The sequence below is a fragment of the Harpia harpyja genome, chromosome 6, assembly GCF_026419915.1.
Source record: "Harpia harpyja isolate bHarHar1 chromosome 6, bHarHar1 primary haplotype, whole genome shotgun sequence".
In the NCBI taxonomy this organism is placed as follows: Eukaryota; Metazoa; Chordata; class Aves; order Accipitriformes; family Accipitridae; genus Harpia; species Harpia harpyja.
Window position 1 is genome coordinate 9,370,166 of NC_068945.1, and position 15,186 is coordinate 9,385,351.

The 15,186-nt window shown below is 38.2% G+C and overlaps 1 protein-coding gene across 2 annotated transcripts; it reads right to left on the reverse strand.

The window, feature by feature from the left end:
* Positions 1–1,632: 1,632 nt before the first annotated feature.
* FGFR1OP2 (FGFR1 oncogene partner 2) lies at positions 1,633–15,055 on the reverse strand. Of its 2 annotated transcripts, none has more exons than XM_052789843.1 (6): positions 14,906–15,055; positions 11,227–11,363; positions 9,950–10,067; positions 8,893–9,035; positions 5,131–5,244; positions 1,633–4,356 (listed from the first exon to the last, which is right to left on the reverse strand). In XM_052789843.1, exons 1-6 carry the CDS (start codon positions 14,907–14,909, stop codon positions 4,219–4,221), a joined length of 654 nt encoding a protein of 217 aa, XP_052645803.1. In that variant the 5' UTR covers positions 14,910–15,055; the 3' UTR covers positions 1,633–4,218. The 2 variants fall into 2 exon arrangements, with proteins under 2 accessions (XP_052645803.1, XP_052645805.1); XM_052789845.1 differs by lacking the exon at positions 14,906–15,055 and adding an exon at positions 14,719–14,841.
* Positions 15,056–15,186: the final 131 nt, after the last annotated feature.

The following is a 15,186-nucleotide window of genomic DNA, read 5'->3' on the forward strand; positions in this document are numbered from 1 at the left end:
CTCTACTGTCATCAGTATGAAATCCAACTGCATTGCAAATGAAGGAAGTGGGATGGGCAAAAGGTGAGGCTGAATGTGACCTACACCTCTACCAGGTATGTGCATGTGATGCCGAACAGCTGTGTACTGCCCATGGTTCTCGCAGCACACCTGGGTGTTCTGGAAGGGTAGGTTTAGCAAGAGGTCCTCTGTTGACATTATACAAAATCTTCTGCTCTTTAAACAGTAACAGCAGGCATTTCTTCATTGGTGCTGGTTTGGAGATATGCGCAGGAGACTATAGATTTTTTTAAGGACAATAATGAGATGGTTTTGTTTGCACATCCAAGTTAAATGGAATCCCTCTGAGACAATGCCTTCTGTGGCAATTGTGCAGACAGCTGGCAGCTTTTGGACACCCACAGCTGAATGGTGTTCCCGCTGCACCTTGTTGCTTTTTCTCCTTTTTCTGGTCTCTGCAGTGTGTAGCTTGATGCTGCTTCCAGAACTTAAGTGTTACAACAGCATGATGCTGAAAAGGCTGGTAAAGAAGTTGTTTAATGTTAAAACGTAATCCTCTACCACATTCCTTCACTTCCAACTTAGGATTTCTTTCGCTCTCCTGTCTCATCTTCCCACTGTCACTGTATACAACCTGCCATACTATGACCAGTGTTCTGTTAGCCAATTTAACCCCCTGTCATCATGAGATACCCCAGATACTCAGACATCAATTATCTCCAGAAAGAACAAGTGCACGTTCTATGACTTAGAATTTTTTTTTTTTTTAATCAGCAGAAGTGCTTTTAAAGCTAAATGTTTACAAACTAAAACTGAAAACTTCCTAAGCTAATGTAAGTCTTATTTTGGGTATCTACAAAGGGATGCTAGTAAACATAATTCTGCATGAGAACAGTGCCATTAGTTCTGTATTTTAACATAATCTTCTAATCCAATGTGTGTGTTTAAAAAGTCAAAGCTATTTAAAGCTTTTAGCTGTACAAAACAGCCCAATTTACTTGCAAGCTGCCCTGCAGTTTTACCTCGGTTGAATAGCTGCTACATGTATTTATGACTTAGCTTGACATTCATTACCTGTCTTTAAACACAGAATTTATGATACTGGAAACAAGATTCTTTTCTGGAAAATCATGGGGAAGTGGAGAAAACATTACACCGTCAGCTTATGAATGTAATCCACTGACATTCTCATTTACACATCACAGAGAAAGGAACCCAGAGCTTGAACCAAGTCAGTGATGTTTTTTAATCTTCAAGAAAAACCCTCAGCTGTCAGATCCTATCTGTACCAATATATGTTTTGATCCAAAAATCAAAGCCCAGGGGACTGCTTTTTATTTATTCTTACTGCTCCTCTGTATCAGTAAACAGTTCCAGTGGTTCATTTTCAAAGATGAATAACTGCCTGTGTAGAAGTGATTGTTAGTTTTCCAAGAGAAAATGAAGACTTTACAGAGAATTTTTTTCTTTTGCTATATAGCAACATGAGTAAAACACTAGAAATGGGCCTGACTGCCTTAAAGTATAAAAATAAACTGAGTAAATGGCATAATCATGTCTTTTTTTCCCCTACATGTTACTAACAAGGCTCACTTGAGATTCAGTACCTTGCTTTAATCATGGAGACATCCATATTTTCAATCAACTTTATTGATAAAATAAGTTTACTGTACAGTACACAATTCTAGCCATAAATTCTTTTCAAGCTATCTGCATTACAAAAATAACAGGTATGCAATGAAAAATAGTCACTCCACACACTGTGAAGGTTCTTTAAAATCCTGAAGTGATCAGGTCAGGGGAATGACAGGGGAGACGTATCAAACGTGAAGACGAGGAGTAGATAAATTAAGTCACATTTTTTAATTTACAAAAATAAACACTAATCAAGCATTATTTCATAATAGAGCAACCTTAAAGAACTGCCACAGACTAACAACCCTTCAGATTGTATTTGAAAGACAAACCAGCAAGTCAGCCATGAAACTGCATTCAGCATTAAATGGATATAAATGCCTCTGATATCAGCCAATGGCTGAAAAGACAACTCTAAAAAGAATAACTTAATCAGCTGAACCCAAAATTTCTCCTAAGTTTGCAACAACAAAACACTCAATTAAAAAAAGGTGTTGCTTCTGATAAGTCACCAGCTTGCAAGCTACTGTAGAAATGCAAAATCTAAATTATAGAAGCATTGGCAAGGTTTTACAGATAATAATAGCAGACAACTTTGTGCTTGAGCTAAAATGTTCCCCCCAAAATTCCCCCCAGATGTTTAGCAAGTTTGGAAATGGTTAAAACTTTTTTTTTCCCCATACACATGAATGTCCTCAATTTATTCTTAAGCCTAGAAATAAGCTAAGATGCTCTGGAAAGAGATGTAGCAGTTTCTCCATTTATAAAAAATGCTGTGAAAATTTGGAGAGTTTGATTTATCTGTCCTTTCAACTGCATTTCCTAGCATATGTATTAGTTAATTGAAAACTAGCATTTATTGTTTCTGCTAAACACTCCTTTCCTACCACTTCACTTTTTTCTCTTAAAAGCACTACAGGACGGGGGGCAGCAACAGAACAAAAACACTGAGCTCCCTATAAATTAGTTCACTGGTCACTGAAAGGTCACCCTTAGACCTGTGGTGTATTTACCTTGAGCCCAGGGAAGCTGTACTGAGTCAAAGGAAGTTGTATTTAAAACTGACACACTTAGAAGTGCTTGATGCTTAATTCTTTTTGCATTGTTGTAACTGAAAATCAACTTGAAGTAATGTTGATTTCAGAAGAGGACTTCAACTCATTCTGCTAGGTGAGTTATTAAACAGCCAAAATACTCAACTGTGGGTGGCATTTGTAGATCTACAATTTTCTGTGGTTGAAAGCTTTCACTCTGCTTCTCTTGAGTATGCTTTCCAAGTAAAGAATACGTTCACATGCTGGACAAAAAGTGATGATACACATCTATACTAGGAATGTTCTTGCTGCCTTGACCAAGAAGTGGTAATGTGACAAACAAAAACCAAATATGAATTATTTCAGCACCTCTTTACTACAAGCCTGTCTTGTGTAGCACTTCTATCATATCCACATATGATATAAGCTGCACTTTGATCAAGGAAAGTCAATTCCTCTTCACTTCTGCAAGTATTTCAGGATTAAAAGCAAGCAGTCTGTTTCTCAGTATAGCATATTGAAACTTTTCCTAGTGCAAACGTAACATGTACCTGAAACTTATCTAAAACCTTCCTGATGACTAATACTTCAGAAAGAAAAATGAAGAGTATTGATTGCAGGCATGCAGGCTGCAAACTTTGCCATAGAGCTTCTCCCTCCTTCCCCCGACACCTTTGTGCTGCTGCTGTGTGGGTGCCTTCAAAGTGCCATTTCCCAGTTAGGAAGTCTGGGTAGGCAATTGCAGAAGAAATAGATGGGACTAAATGTGGCTTCTTACCTATAGAGAACTGAGCCTGGTTTCCTCTCATAAAAGTAAAAGCTAAGGCAGAATTATTCTATGCTACCTGTGTTCCAGAAAGCAATAAAGTGGGAGCAGTTCTTTTCATGTTTTGAAAATACAATTAAGTATACCTATTTTAAAGAATCTTGTTCAATTTTCAAAAAATAAATATTGAACAACTGCAAAAGCATTGCTTACGTTTAAACAATTGGTCTTATATTTGAACAGGATACCCCATGGCTAAATAACAGAAACGCTTAAGTTTTATGCTGCCTATGTACCCTTTCCATTAAACAGGTTTGTTGCAAAATGAGAATTTATTAAAAACTCACTAAAAGGAAAAAATGTAATGTGGATCATGCACAAAGCATATTCATAAACTACTACTTTTTAGCTAGAGATCAGACTTTAAATCTTACCTTTATTATATAATAGGTGCACTGAAACTTTGTATGAGCACTAACTTCTATAAATTATGTTGAAATCTTGTCTTTTATCTGTAAAATGACTTCATATAAAAATAATTCCCAATTCAGCAAGTGCATTAATCCATTTCCTACTGAAGTTAGATCTATGGCAATTAATCTGTCACTAAGGTTTTTGTAGAATACCAATTTTAATGTATTTTACACACTATAAAAGCCACTCAACTGGAGTTTAAGATGCATTAGCTTGCTGGTGCCCTATTCAGTAACAAGTGCTTGACAAGTGACCCCTGATACTCCGTTTGTAAAGTGTGCAATTGAAGCTTGTTGACTTCCACAGTCTTTAGCTTTTCCTCAGGCTCAAATCACTGCTTGTTACTAATCCTGACAGAGATGTGCTCTCTGATGCATCTTCTTTCTTGAGGTTCAGAAATGATTCTCTAGTTATTTGAAGAATTTCTCTCAAGCCTTTGTTTTCTTGCTGTAACCAGAGAAAGAAAAAGGCATTTAATAGACTCCAGAAAGAAGTCAAGATAACTACATAACCTCCCCTCTACTCCAAACATATGCATAAGAATTAAAATACTGATTTGCAGTCAGGTGGTGCTGTTTTACCTTCTAAAACTAAGAACACAAAGTTTCTCAACCTCTTGCTCTCTTGAATGGGTATTACGCATAAAAAAAAAAAGCTCAAAACACCAAGACGGGTAAGAAAAAGGTAATTAAGTTCAAATGTTGCATTTCAAAAAAATATCTCCTGTTCCTTCCACACACCCTGTCCCATAATGAACTGCTTTGCTAGCACTTAATCAAAAAGCAGTAGTGTTGATTCTCCAATGCTAAGCAACTGAGAATCTCCCCAAAGGCACAAAATTATTATTAAAAAATTAATAATATTTAAAAGCCAAAGCTGTGGGTATTATTATTTGTATCCTAGCGTCTTATTCATTAGGATGAATCTGTATTATTTTCTAGCTTTTTTGCTACACAGAGACTTAAAAAAGAGAAAGCTTAAGCCAGTACGTAAATACAAATCGCTGATTTCTGGTGATGAAGTATCACCTATGCAAGACTTGACAGTAAGCTACAGTGGGGAAAACAGTACTTACAGTCCTCCCAATAAGGAAAGTGTAATAAAATAGTGTGAGTGACTGGTGCACTAACTCGCAAGAGATACAGTAACTCCATGTAAGTAATTGTGGTAACATTTCCTCCCTTGCTATTTGTGCCATTGATGTTTTGATTTCATACTTACCTCAAGCTGAATGATACGTTCCTGCTCTTTACAGCCATGCTTTTCATCAAGTTCAATAGCTTTTCTCATTACTGCTGCCATTTCTGTAATTTGGTCCACATGCACTTGCAGCTCCTGAGACATAAAAATAAAATAGTAACAGCTTTAGTAATATATCTTCTGCATTACTAAAAATAAGCAAAGCATTAAATGTGCATTTTGACTGCTGTGCCACTTAATAAAAATGTGAACATAGGCCTCTATTTGAGAAAACAAGTTCTCTGTAACTTTACAGCATGAGTAGTCACTGTGGTCCTGTTACTTAAATAAATCTGGTTTGCCACACAGCGATTCCTTTTATTAGAATTTTATATATGCTTAAATGAGTACATCTTCCAAACGGCTACAAGTCAGCCACATACTTGCTCTGACAAGGCCTTCCTGTGTTGCAAGAATTGATGTATATGATTTTCGATATGCAGAAAGACTAAACTCATCTAAGAACAGCAGGGTATGTGACATTCTTTCCATTTGTTTGAAACTTGATCTCAAGTCCAGTACAGCCCATGGGTAGGCATTTATCTCTTAAAAAGACCAGGTGAAGTGGTCATCCTTACTATGTCATGTATTAGGAAACTCGGATCTGTCCTTTGTTCTTTTTTAGGTACTTTTTTTAGAATCTTTTTTAGGTTCTTTTTTAGTAGGGTACTTTCCTATTAGAAATAACTACAACATCTCACTGAAAGATTCAAGAAGGAGGAAAAAAAGAACAGTAGTTTGGTTTGCTCTTTTCCTGTTCCACCACCAGGAGTGGGATGATAGGAGCCATTAACATAGGCGTTAACAGCCTTTGCAAGGAAGCTAGATTTTAGACAATCTTCACTGTTTGCAAGGAAGTGATCTCTTACCTGGACCTTGCTGGTTCAGCTGATGGTTTATTTTCTTGCTGGCTAACCTACCAGTGGGAAATGCTTAAAGGGTCATTACTGCTTTTCCCCTGCAGATCTAGATAAAGACCCTCTGCCTTTGGCATTCATTGCTGTTCAGCTAAGCCAAATATTTTAATGGTATTTCCAGAAGCTTTTATTTTTCATTGTCTCTTCCTCAAGCTGTCTTTTATTCCAACTCTACTATCATGCCAGCCTATCCATGTCTGACCTGACCTTTGGACAAAATTCACAACAGTTACTAATACTGGGAAAAGCAGAACAGTAGGACTGAAATGAAGAACAGCATAGACTAAAGTTAAATCCCACCTTTAAATTATGAGTTTGACTGGAGGTCCATACGTCTAGCAGATAATCAGCTTGCCTTTAAACTACCAGAAACGATTAAACTAACATAAAGAACTGCCTCACTTGGAACCATAAATTTTATCTGACCAAACCAAGTATACTTTACTAAAACGAACATCAGCCCTTTCCATCCTTTCCTCTCTGCTATTCCAATTGTGAAAGCTATAGTTTAGCTGTTTACTCCTTAAATACCCACTCACAGCGGCAGCGGGGGATGGGGGTAGAACTTGGTCTGTAAATCTTTATTTTCTTCTCAGTTTCCAGTGAAGGTGATTACATGAAACATTTTTTCAACAAAAACCTAAATTTAGCTTGAAAGGAAGCTGTGATCAGTGATAAAAGAATGAGTTGGCAAGGATGTACCCTTGAGAAAGACTGGGAAGGAGTTAGTGGTTTTTAGATATACTGCTGTCGTCCCTACTTCCTATTTTGCCAGCTTAGTTGGGCTCTTGATCAGTATGATTTAGGGCCTGTTCCAAGGTCACTAATGTTACATCAGATGCTAACACAAAACTGTAAGGTTCTAATCTGGAAGGCAGATGTGTAAAACTTAGGTACTGTAACACCAAAGAATGCAGTGAAAGTATTTCTTTACAAAGATACCCTCAAACATCTACGAATACTCTTTGTATCTCTCTCCTTTTTGTTTGCCATACATTGTTTTTCTTCTTCTCTTTGGAGAAAAAAAACAAAGCCACACATGTTTTTAGGCCTTGTTTCAGCTGAGCAAATTCAAACAGCACACTTTGATCAGGGTCATTACTACCAAGACACACTTTTCTATTGCATACAACACTGCTAAAAGAAATTGTTTTTCTATTTAAAGGAGGTGCTTGTTGATCTGTAGAATTCAATGATTCTTTTTTTTAACAATCTTTTGTAAATAGGCATTGAAGCTAATAGCTAGCACTTGAGAAAACAGCGATTACTGGTAACAGCGAGATTAATTGCTTAGGTATGATGGATTTTTTAGTTAACAAGAAAGAAGTATTTAAAAACTGCTTCAAGATTGTTTAATCTTACTGAATGTGAAGACTGATCAGAAGAATAAATAATGAAATTCCAGAAATCCTAAGTGTTAGGTTAAGGGTGATAAATCCTCTTAATCAGCCATTCTTGTGGGATCAAATTTAACCAAAATGTTGAAGCCTACATCTCCTGTTTAAATAATATTGTTTGATATTCTGCTCCCTGCCCCCCCCCCAAGCTTTTAATCCATGGAAGTGTTCCTAAATGAAATTTCAAAGTTCATTTCAGGACTGATATAATTTTACCTCTTATTTTGGTACTCCTGACGCTGTAAGATATGTTATACGATATTGCTAAGCAACTTCTTTTGAAAAGGATATATACCTGTCATTTTTTAGGAGTTTATGTTAAAGTTGTAGTTCTAATCCAGTATATTTTTTCATAACAATTTAAGTGGTCCCATTGATTTCAACAGCACTAATTACATATACGTGATTTTGTAAGGAGATAAGAAAGCATCAAATTCTTAAACTTTGTTTTCCCAGTATGCAGACCCTAACTCTGCTTTGCAGACTCAGTTTGTTGAGGTCAAAGATTATTAAACAGTTAGAACTAATGTTTGTGTACACAGTTACACTGCGCTCTGATGATTAAGTTTCATTTACAATGTAATGTAAGACTTTGTTAGAAAGCTCCTGTTTAGATCTTAGCAACCTAGAATAATAAGTTTTCCTGAAAATACATTGAAAAAGCCTAAACTATACATTAATGCTACAAAAACATATTAATCTTATATGAAGCTGCTGAATACTCATATATACCTCACTCATGATAGTTTACAAAAGTGATGCTTAATGGCACTTTGCTTTTCTAGTTTTCAAAAGCCGTAAGATGAAGCACGCCTAATACCAGCAACTTTCACCACCCTTCAAGCATCTCAGGCTGCTCTGGATTCTACTTAGCAAGCCTGATCAGTACTGAAACAAGAACCAAGGGTTGAAGCAGGAAAGAGGAGAAGTGTATGTTCAGTTACTCAATATTCAAAAGGGCTTTTAAAATACTTTTTAAAAATTTATGATATTTAGGGGAAAAAATATTTGAATATTGAATTTAAAAAGCTTACTCCTACTCTCCCCAGTAAGCACAGGTTTACTAATTATTAGCTGGAGTCACAAGTATCGGTTAAAGCCAGTCTAAATGTCTGAATATTACTGAGATCTGTGGGCATCTGGAAGTATAATAGGGCAGTTGCCTTAAAAACTGAAGCAAAACAAAAGTAACTTAAGTAGATACAGTAATGAAATGCTACTTGTTAAAAGCTTAAATAAATGAGAAGCTAGTAAGGTTGACTTACTTGACTGATCAAGTTTCCTGTTCGTGTTTCATGGACTGGATTATAGAAATTAGGACTTTTTAGTACAATGATATAAAAACCGAGACAAAGTAAGCTTTGAACTGATCCACTACAAACTAACTTAAGTGTTAACTAAAAAAACAAAGGCAAAAACCCAATTATTACCTTGGAATGTTGCTCTTTTAACTTCATTATTATACTTGGATCATCCTTTTTGCTTGCCATAAGCAACCTAAACATCTGTTCTCTGTACTTGCTCATTATGAGTTCCAAAGCAGACTGATGTTCTTCAAGAGATGTGCGTAGTTCTACCAACATAATTTTAAATTCAGTTAAAGTTTAACAAAAAAGAACTGAAACAAAATGCAAAAGTACTTCAGCTTGAGAAAACCAAAATAAGCCCCTAATTGAGTGTCCCCTCTCCTTGCACCACAAAATCTATGTAGGCTCTGCAAATGTCTTCACTGGTGATTGCTCTGGGAAAATTCTTGTTCAGTCAGAAACAGAAGGTCTTTTGTTAATATGCCTTCATATTCAGTCCCTTTAGCTGATATAAGCCATCTTGAATGTAGCTTAGGAGCTTTACTCTAGCCGCTATAAGCAACATTGTACAAAAGCTAGAAAGAAGTTTACAGATCTGTTTTAATCTGCAGCTTGGTAAAATAAGAGTTAAAAAATGCTTGCATTCAAAATATACTAAGCCAAAGGACAAATAGCTCCTGAGATAAGACAAGATTCATACAAATTGAGATCACTGAATCCTTTGCTGAATGTAACTGTTAGAATACCTAAAGTATTCCAGGAGGAACAGTATATTCCTAGTGTACAGAATTCCAGAATGAATTATAATACAGCACTTACACTACAACTTGTCCTGACTGCTCCTAAATTAGTTATTTTTAGCAGTGGGAAAACACATTTCCAAATAGATACCTATATTGCAGAATTAAGTTCTATTTATCCCCTCACTTGTGCTGAACATTAGATAGGGACTGAAAAAGTTAATTTTCCACAACACTCTGTTTTTGTTAATCATAGTCGCAGTGGTTGGACATTAGGACTCTTTATTAGATTGCATCATGATCAGTTAAACTGACAAATTGAGATTAGAAGAAAAAATTTCTTCTACAACAATTTTTGGAGAATAGGTCAATGTTAAAAGTCTCACTGATTCCAGTGGTGCAAGCTGGAACTTGAAAAGGATAGAATATTTACATTTTACCTTTATTCTCCTGTTGCAACTCCCTAATCTGTCTGTTTTCTTGTTGGATACCCATCACTAATGTAGACCGAGGGCGATGTCTTGCTACTTCATTGAGCTCTTGAATTTCTTCTTGGTACTAGTTATGAAAAAAAAAAAAACAAACAACCACAACATATTTGAGTAACTGAAGGCAAGCATTACTCGGCAAGTCACAAAGGACCAGTTCTACTGTCAGTCAAAGTCTGTAACCAGCAAGATAACGCTTGTTTTTAAACAATAATATCAAACAAACAAAAACACTTCTGAAGGTGTTGCTAAGATACTGCCCTTCAGAGACACAAAAGTATCACCTTTGTTTTTAAACAAGTTTCATACCTCAAATGTGTGTAGTGGGCATTATTTAACCTTCAATTAATGCAGGTCAAATTCACCATCAAGTAATTTAAAACTGATATACATATGGTAAAGAAAAGCCATGAGGTATTAACCTCTAGGTGTTTACTGTGGCTTCCCAATACCTTAAACCACAAGGTTGTATGGGTACAATTCACATGGACCTGAATGAATGGATCCTGACCCTCAACAAATGGGTAAATTTAATAGTCTTGATTTGAAGTTATGAAGCTTCTCCATGGCTAGTTTTACAAGGATGAAGCACACGCAGGGCTTTATTATTTTACAGGCCCATTAGCACGTCCTGTGTTCTATTAAAATGACAGGATGAACTCCCATATGGAAAGTCAGTAGACACCTTTATGTCTTTCCAGAAGTTCTCTAGTGAAAGTCACACTCAATCTAACAACATGCCTTGAATAGCTTAACATCAGAATGGAAATGATCACAAAAAAAGGCTGAGAGGCCACTCTGAAACAAAAGGAGACAGTGAAAAGATAAATTATTCTGAACAGAAGAAAGCATGACAGGGCCTCTGTATCATTAAAGGTGCATGTTGAAATTAATAAAACAAGTAGTATTTCACAGAAGCGCAGAACACAAGACACCACACAATGATTTGTAAGATACCAACCCTGTTTCTACTAGTGTTCTTCAAATAAATGCTAGTTTTCAATATTTAAGCTAGAGTAACAGTGAAAACTTCTTCGCAGGATCAAACTAAATATGTAAAAAACCCTATTTTTAGATCATAGTCACACCTATAATGGAAATACTTAGTATGGTATTAAAGTATTAAACAAATAACATGCTAATTCTACATTGTACAGTAGCACACAGAAATGATTTTACGTGTTTCCAAGTCATTCTTTTAATGGAGTAAACAAAGTTGGAAAACAAACCTGTTTCATTGCTTCAACCCGCTTGTTAAGAGCTGTAGTCTGTTCAATAAGAGCTTCTGCTGCGTTGTCATGTTCCCTTAGTCGTTCCACCAGTGCTTTCGCATCTGCCAAGGCTTTTTCAATCGTGCAACTCATTTCTAAGGATTAGAAATGCATTATTTTCACAACACCACCTGTTTGCTATACAGAGAACAGCTATCTATGTGATACATATGTAATTTTTTTCTTAGTCTAAAGCAGCTGAATACAACCTTTCCCTCAGAAACATCCAGACATTTTGTTGTCTTTTAGGAGTACGAAAAATTTATATATCTTAAGAATCACCTAAAGTCTGCCTTTCCTTTTCCTCCTTTTTCATTGCTGTTGAGACCATGTATCAGAGCAAGAAAATGAAAGTAAACTTTGTTGTGAGGAGAGTATCAAGATACTAAGTGCAAAAGAAGGACTATCGAACATACAGAAACTGAGCAGCGCGTGTCCTTCTGCAAGTAGCAGAGTAAAAAAAAAAAAATTACATTAACTAGTTCATTTTTCAAGACTACTTTTTTTTTTTTTTTTAATGTGCCCTCCTACCAGTCAGATATACTTCAAGATACCTGAGAAGTATAAATCTAGCACAAAAGAGAATGCCAAAGCACTACAGCAGGCTGGAAGATTTTGATGAATTAAATCAGCAGAGAAGGAACAGCTCAAACTGACAGAGTAGAGAAAATTACTCAGGGAAAATTCAGAAAACTAAAGGCTTGTGTTTTCTTCATGTCTATAAATGAACACAAACATCACTGCATGGAATGAACTCTAAAATTTTCAACAGGATAAAGACAGTAACTTAGCTAAGAAAAAGAACCGACTGCATAGTTAAAATACCAGCCTTCTAATTGCAGTAGTTGTTAGCAGAAATTACCTATTGCTAGAATTGCTAAACTTGCAAAATGCTTGTACATACTAGCACTTCAGAAATACTGGCCTTTACATTGACTTTTTTCATACTCATGCTTGATAGATTAAGTTTCAAGACCAAGATTTTCAGCCTAAGTTTTTATTTTCTTAAAAGAAACCTTCCACTTTTTCTACTGAAAAGGAAATCTACTTAAACTCCTTGAACAGTTCGTCAGCAATCAGACAGCAACGATAGAGGTTTAGTAGTTATAGGCCCTATTGATATAAGGCTTAATATTTGTTTCAGGAAACTTTCTAAGGTACTGAAAGAATCAACTAAATCTATTTCTTAGCCAGGCCGTTTGCTAAAGGAGAGATTTTTGTAAGCATAAAAGGTCAGTGAGCCTTTCCTGAGCTACAGGAAAAAAGTTTGCTCCAAGTTGATTTTCTGACTTTCTTAGGCACCTTTACAAATCATAGCCTAGGATCTTTAACCCAAGCTTAAAGAAATCTTCATGTTTTCCTCAGCTGACCTTTCCTCACTGTCCCAGGTAAGCAGTAGAAGTAAGAATATTTCAAACACCAGAAATCCCACCATTCCCCTCAAAAGATTTACAAACATAGCAGGAATCTCCTGCCTGCATGCATTAAGATAGGGAAAAACTAAGCAAGACAGCAGCAGAGTTTGGAACGTTCTCTCTGAAGAGCTCTTGTGCACCCAGAACCATCCTGCAAGGTCTAACCTCTCAAAAGCATTTTGATTTGGCAATTTCATTAGCTGCTCCCTCTGCTCTGAGGAGCACATGTAATACAAAAGCATTTAGTTTACTTTTTCTGTGTAGAAGGGTCTTGCAGGCACCCTACCATCACAGAAAGGTTGAGACTTGTCTACTGATGAAGGAGCTTCAGAAAGTGAGCCTCCTGTATGCACAGAGCACAACTGTTTTAACTTGTGTTTTCTGTGATTCATGTGTTACCGAAAGCATCAGCATTTTGGCACATACGAGTTTCCTACAGACATTCATAATGTTAATTCCTTCCTGTTTATCAACTAAAGTTTTCATTTTAATTTCTATATGATGTACATATGTATTTAAGGTATCAAGTTCTTCAGCAGACTGGTGTGTTATCACAGGTAGTTAATTTATTCACTCTGGTTTAGCAGTTTGAGCTCTTTTCAATATTACATAGAAGGGAATCATACTGCATTGTTTTTAAGGATCTGCTTTTCTTGCTCCTCATTTCTCCTTCCAATTCTGGTCTCAGAGTCTTACTGGACTACAAAAATATCACAGACAAAAGATGACCTTCCACACTAGCTGGCTAAACTGCTACAGAAATTGATTTAGTCAGATCCGTATTTAAGGAGAATTTGAAGAGCAGTCGTTAATTTAATTCATGGGTCATGAATTCTCTAGCCAGTATAAACAAAGCCTCTCAGGCCTCTGCATGAGCTTGGAACACATTTGGCATTCAGACTACAATGCAGTTAACACCTCTGATAATTTGTATGCATCAATATAAATTTTTAAACACAGTACATATTCACCCTCCCATGCACTTTCTCATTTTGACAGAACCCAACCACACAAGATAAAAAAAACCCGGTCTATAGCAAAGCCACCAGCATTCTTTTTCACAGCGAATGAGTTGGGGAGACAGGTGTGTGCCTTGTGTGGAATTTAGCCGCATAAATTCAGCAGTGACTATCCACCCTCACAGTGCAGCAGCTTCAGCAGGCCAGAGGCCATCTCCTGTTTTCAGGCAGGATTTGTACCTCAAAAAGATGAATCATTATTTGTACCATGGTAATTCACAGTGGCTGCAAATCTTGACTAGGATTCCTTTGGGCAAGACACTGGCCCTAATCCTTGGAATTTAAAATTCTCTCTAGTTGCTCATCTGGCTGCCTGTGAAAACCAAAACTTTTGTCTTGTCCTAAAATAGATGTAAATCTGTGAGTTAACCTGGACATTTAGGGGGAAAAAAACCCTGACCAACCAATTAATCAAATATATTTGACTCAAATAAATTCTTACTGTGTATTAATTTTTCTATGAGCGTGAGGACTATAGTAGCTAAACTTCATGACTCCAGAACTCTACCCTACAAGAGATGCCCAGCTGCAAATGTATTTGTTAGTCTGCAGTCTCACCAACAGGGTCGACAGGTAGCAAAGGCAACAACTCGCAGTACTGCTACTACATACTCATTTCCTGTCACTTCCTGCTATTTACTAATTGCTTTCATTATCGAATTTGGCTGCCTTTAAAAAACCACCAAGACCAAGGAGTAAAGATCTTTGCGCAACTACATCCTTCCTCTAGTCTTCTGTCTCTTCTTTCTTTTATACCCTTACCGAAAACTACCTTTGCCCGCAGCTTAATGCTTCGGTTTTTCCCCCTCCCCACAGTTACCAGTTTTGCAACGCTGAACCCCGCCGCAGTTCCTGCGAGTTTTCGGCTGGTTGCAAACGCCCCCCAGCACTCTCCCCGTGAGAGGGGAGTCCCGCAGGCTGAGCAGCCGCCGCCGCCGCCAACACAAACAACGAGCCTCCCGCGGGGAACAGGCCCAGCCCGTAAACGGTGCCACCGCCGCGGCCCGGTTACGCACCGAGCAGAGCTGCGGTTTCCTCCTCCTCCTCCCCCGCACCTCTCGTGACGCCACGGCCCGGGGGCTCCCCGCGCGCCCCGACGCGAGTCCGTTGGGTTCCCAACCGCCCGGCGGCAACGGCACCTGCACCCCCTCCGCTCCCCCCGCCCCGCCGGCGAACGCCCCTTCCCCGCCTCCCGCCACTCACTCATGACCGGCGGCTCCGGCAGCGCCCGGCGCCGGGGGTGAAGCCCCGACCGGCCCGCCCCGCTGTCAAATGGCGGCGGGCCGCAGGGCGAAGCGGAGGAGGGGCGGGGGAGGCGCGTCCCCGCCAGTGGGCGTGGCGCGGCGCGGCGGGGTAAGGCGAGGGCGGCCGCGCTACCGGCCAGCGGCACGGGGCGAGCGAGCGCCCGCCGCTCTCGCGAGAGGACACCTAGCCCCCGCCCCACCCGCCTCTCCCAGCTCTCGCGAGAGGCGCCTCTCCGGCTC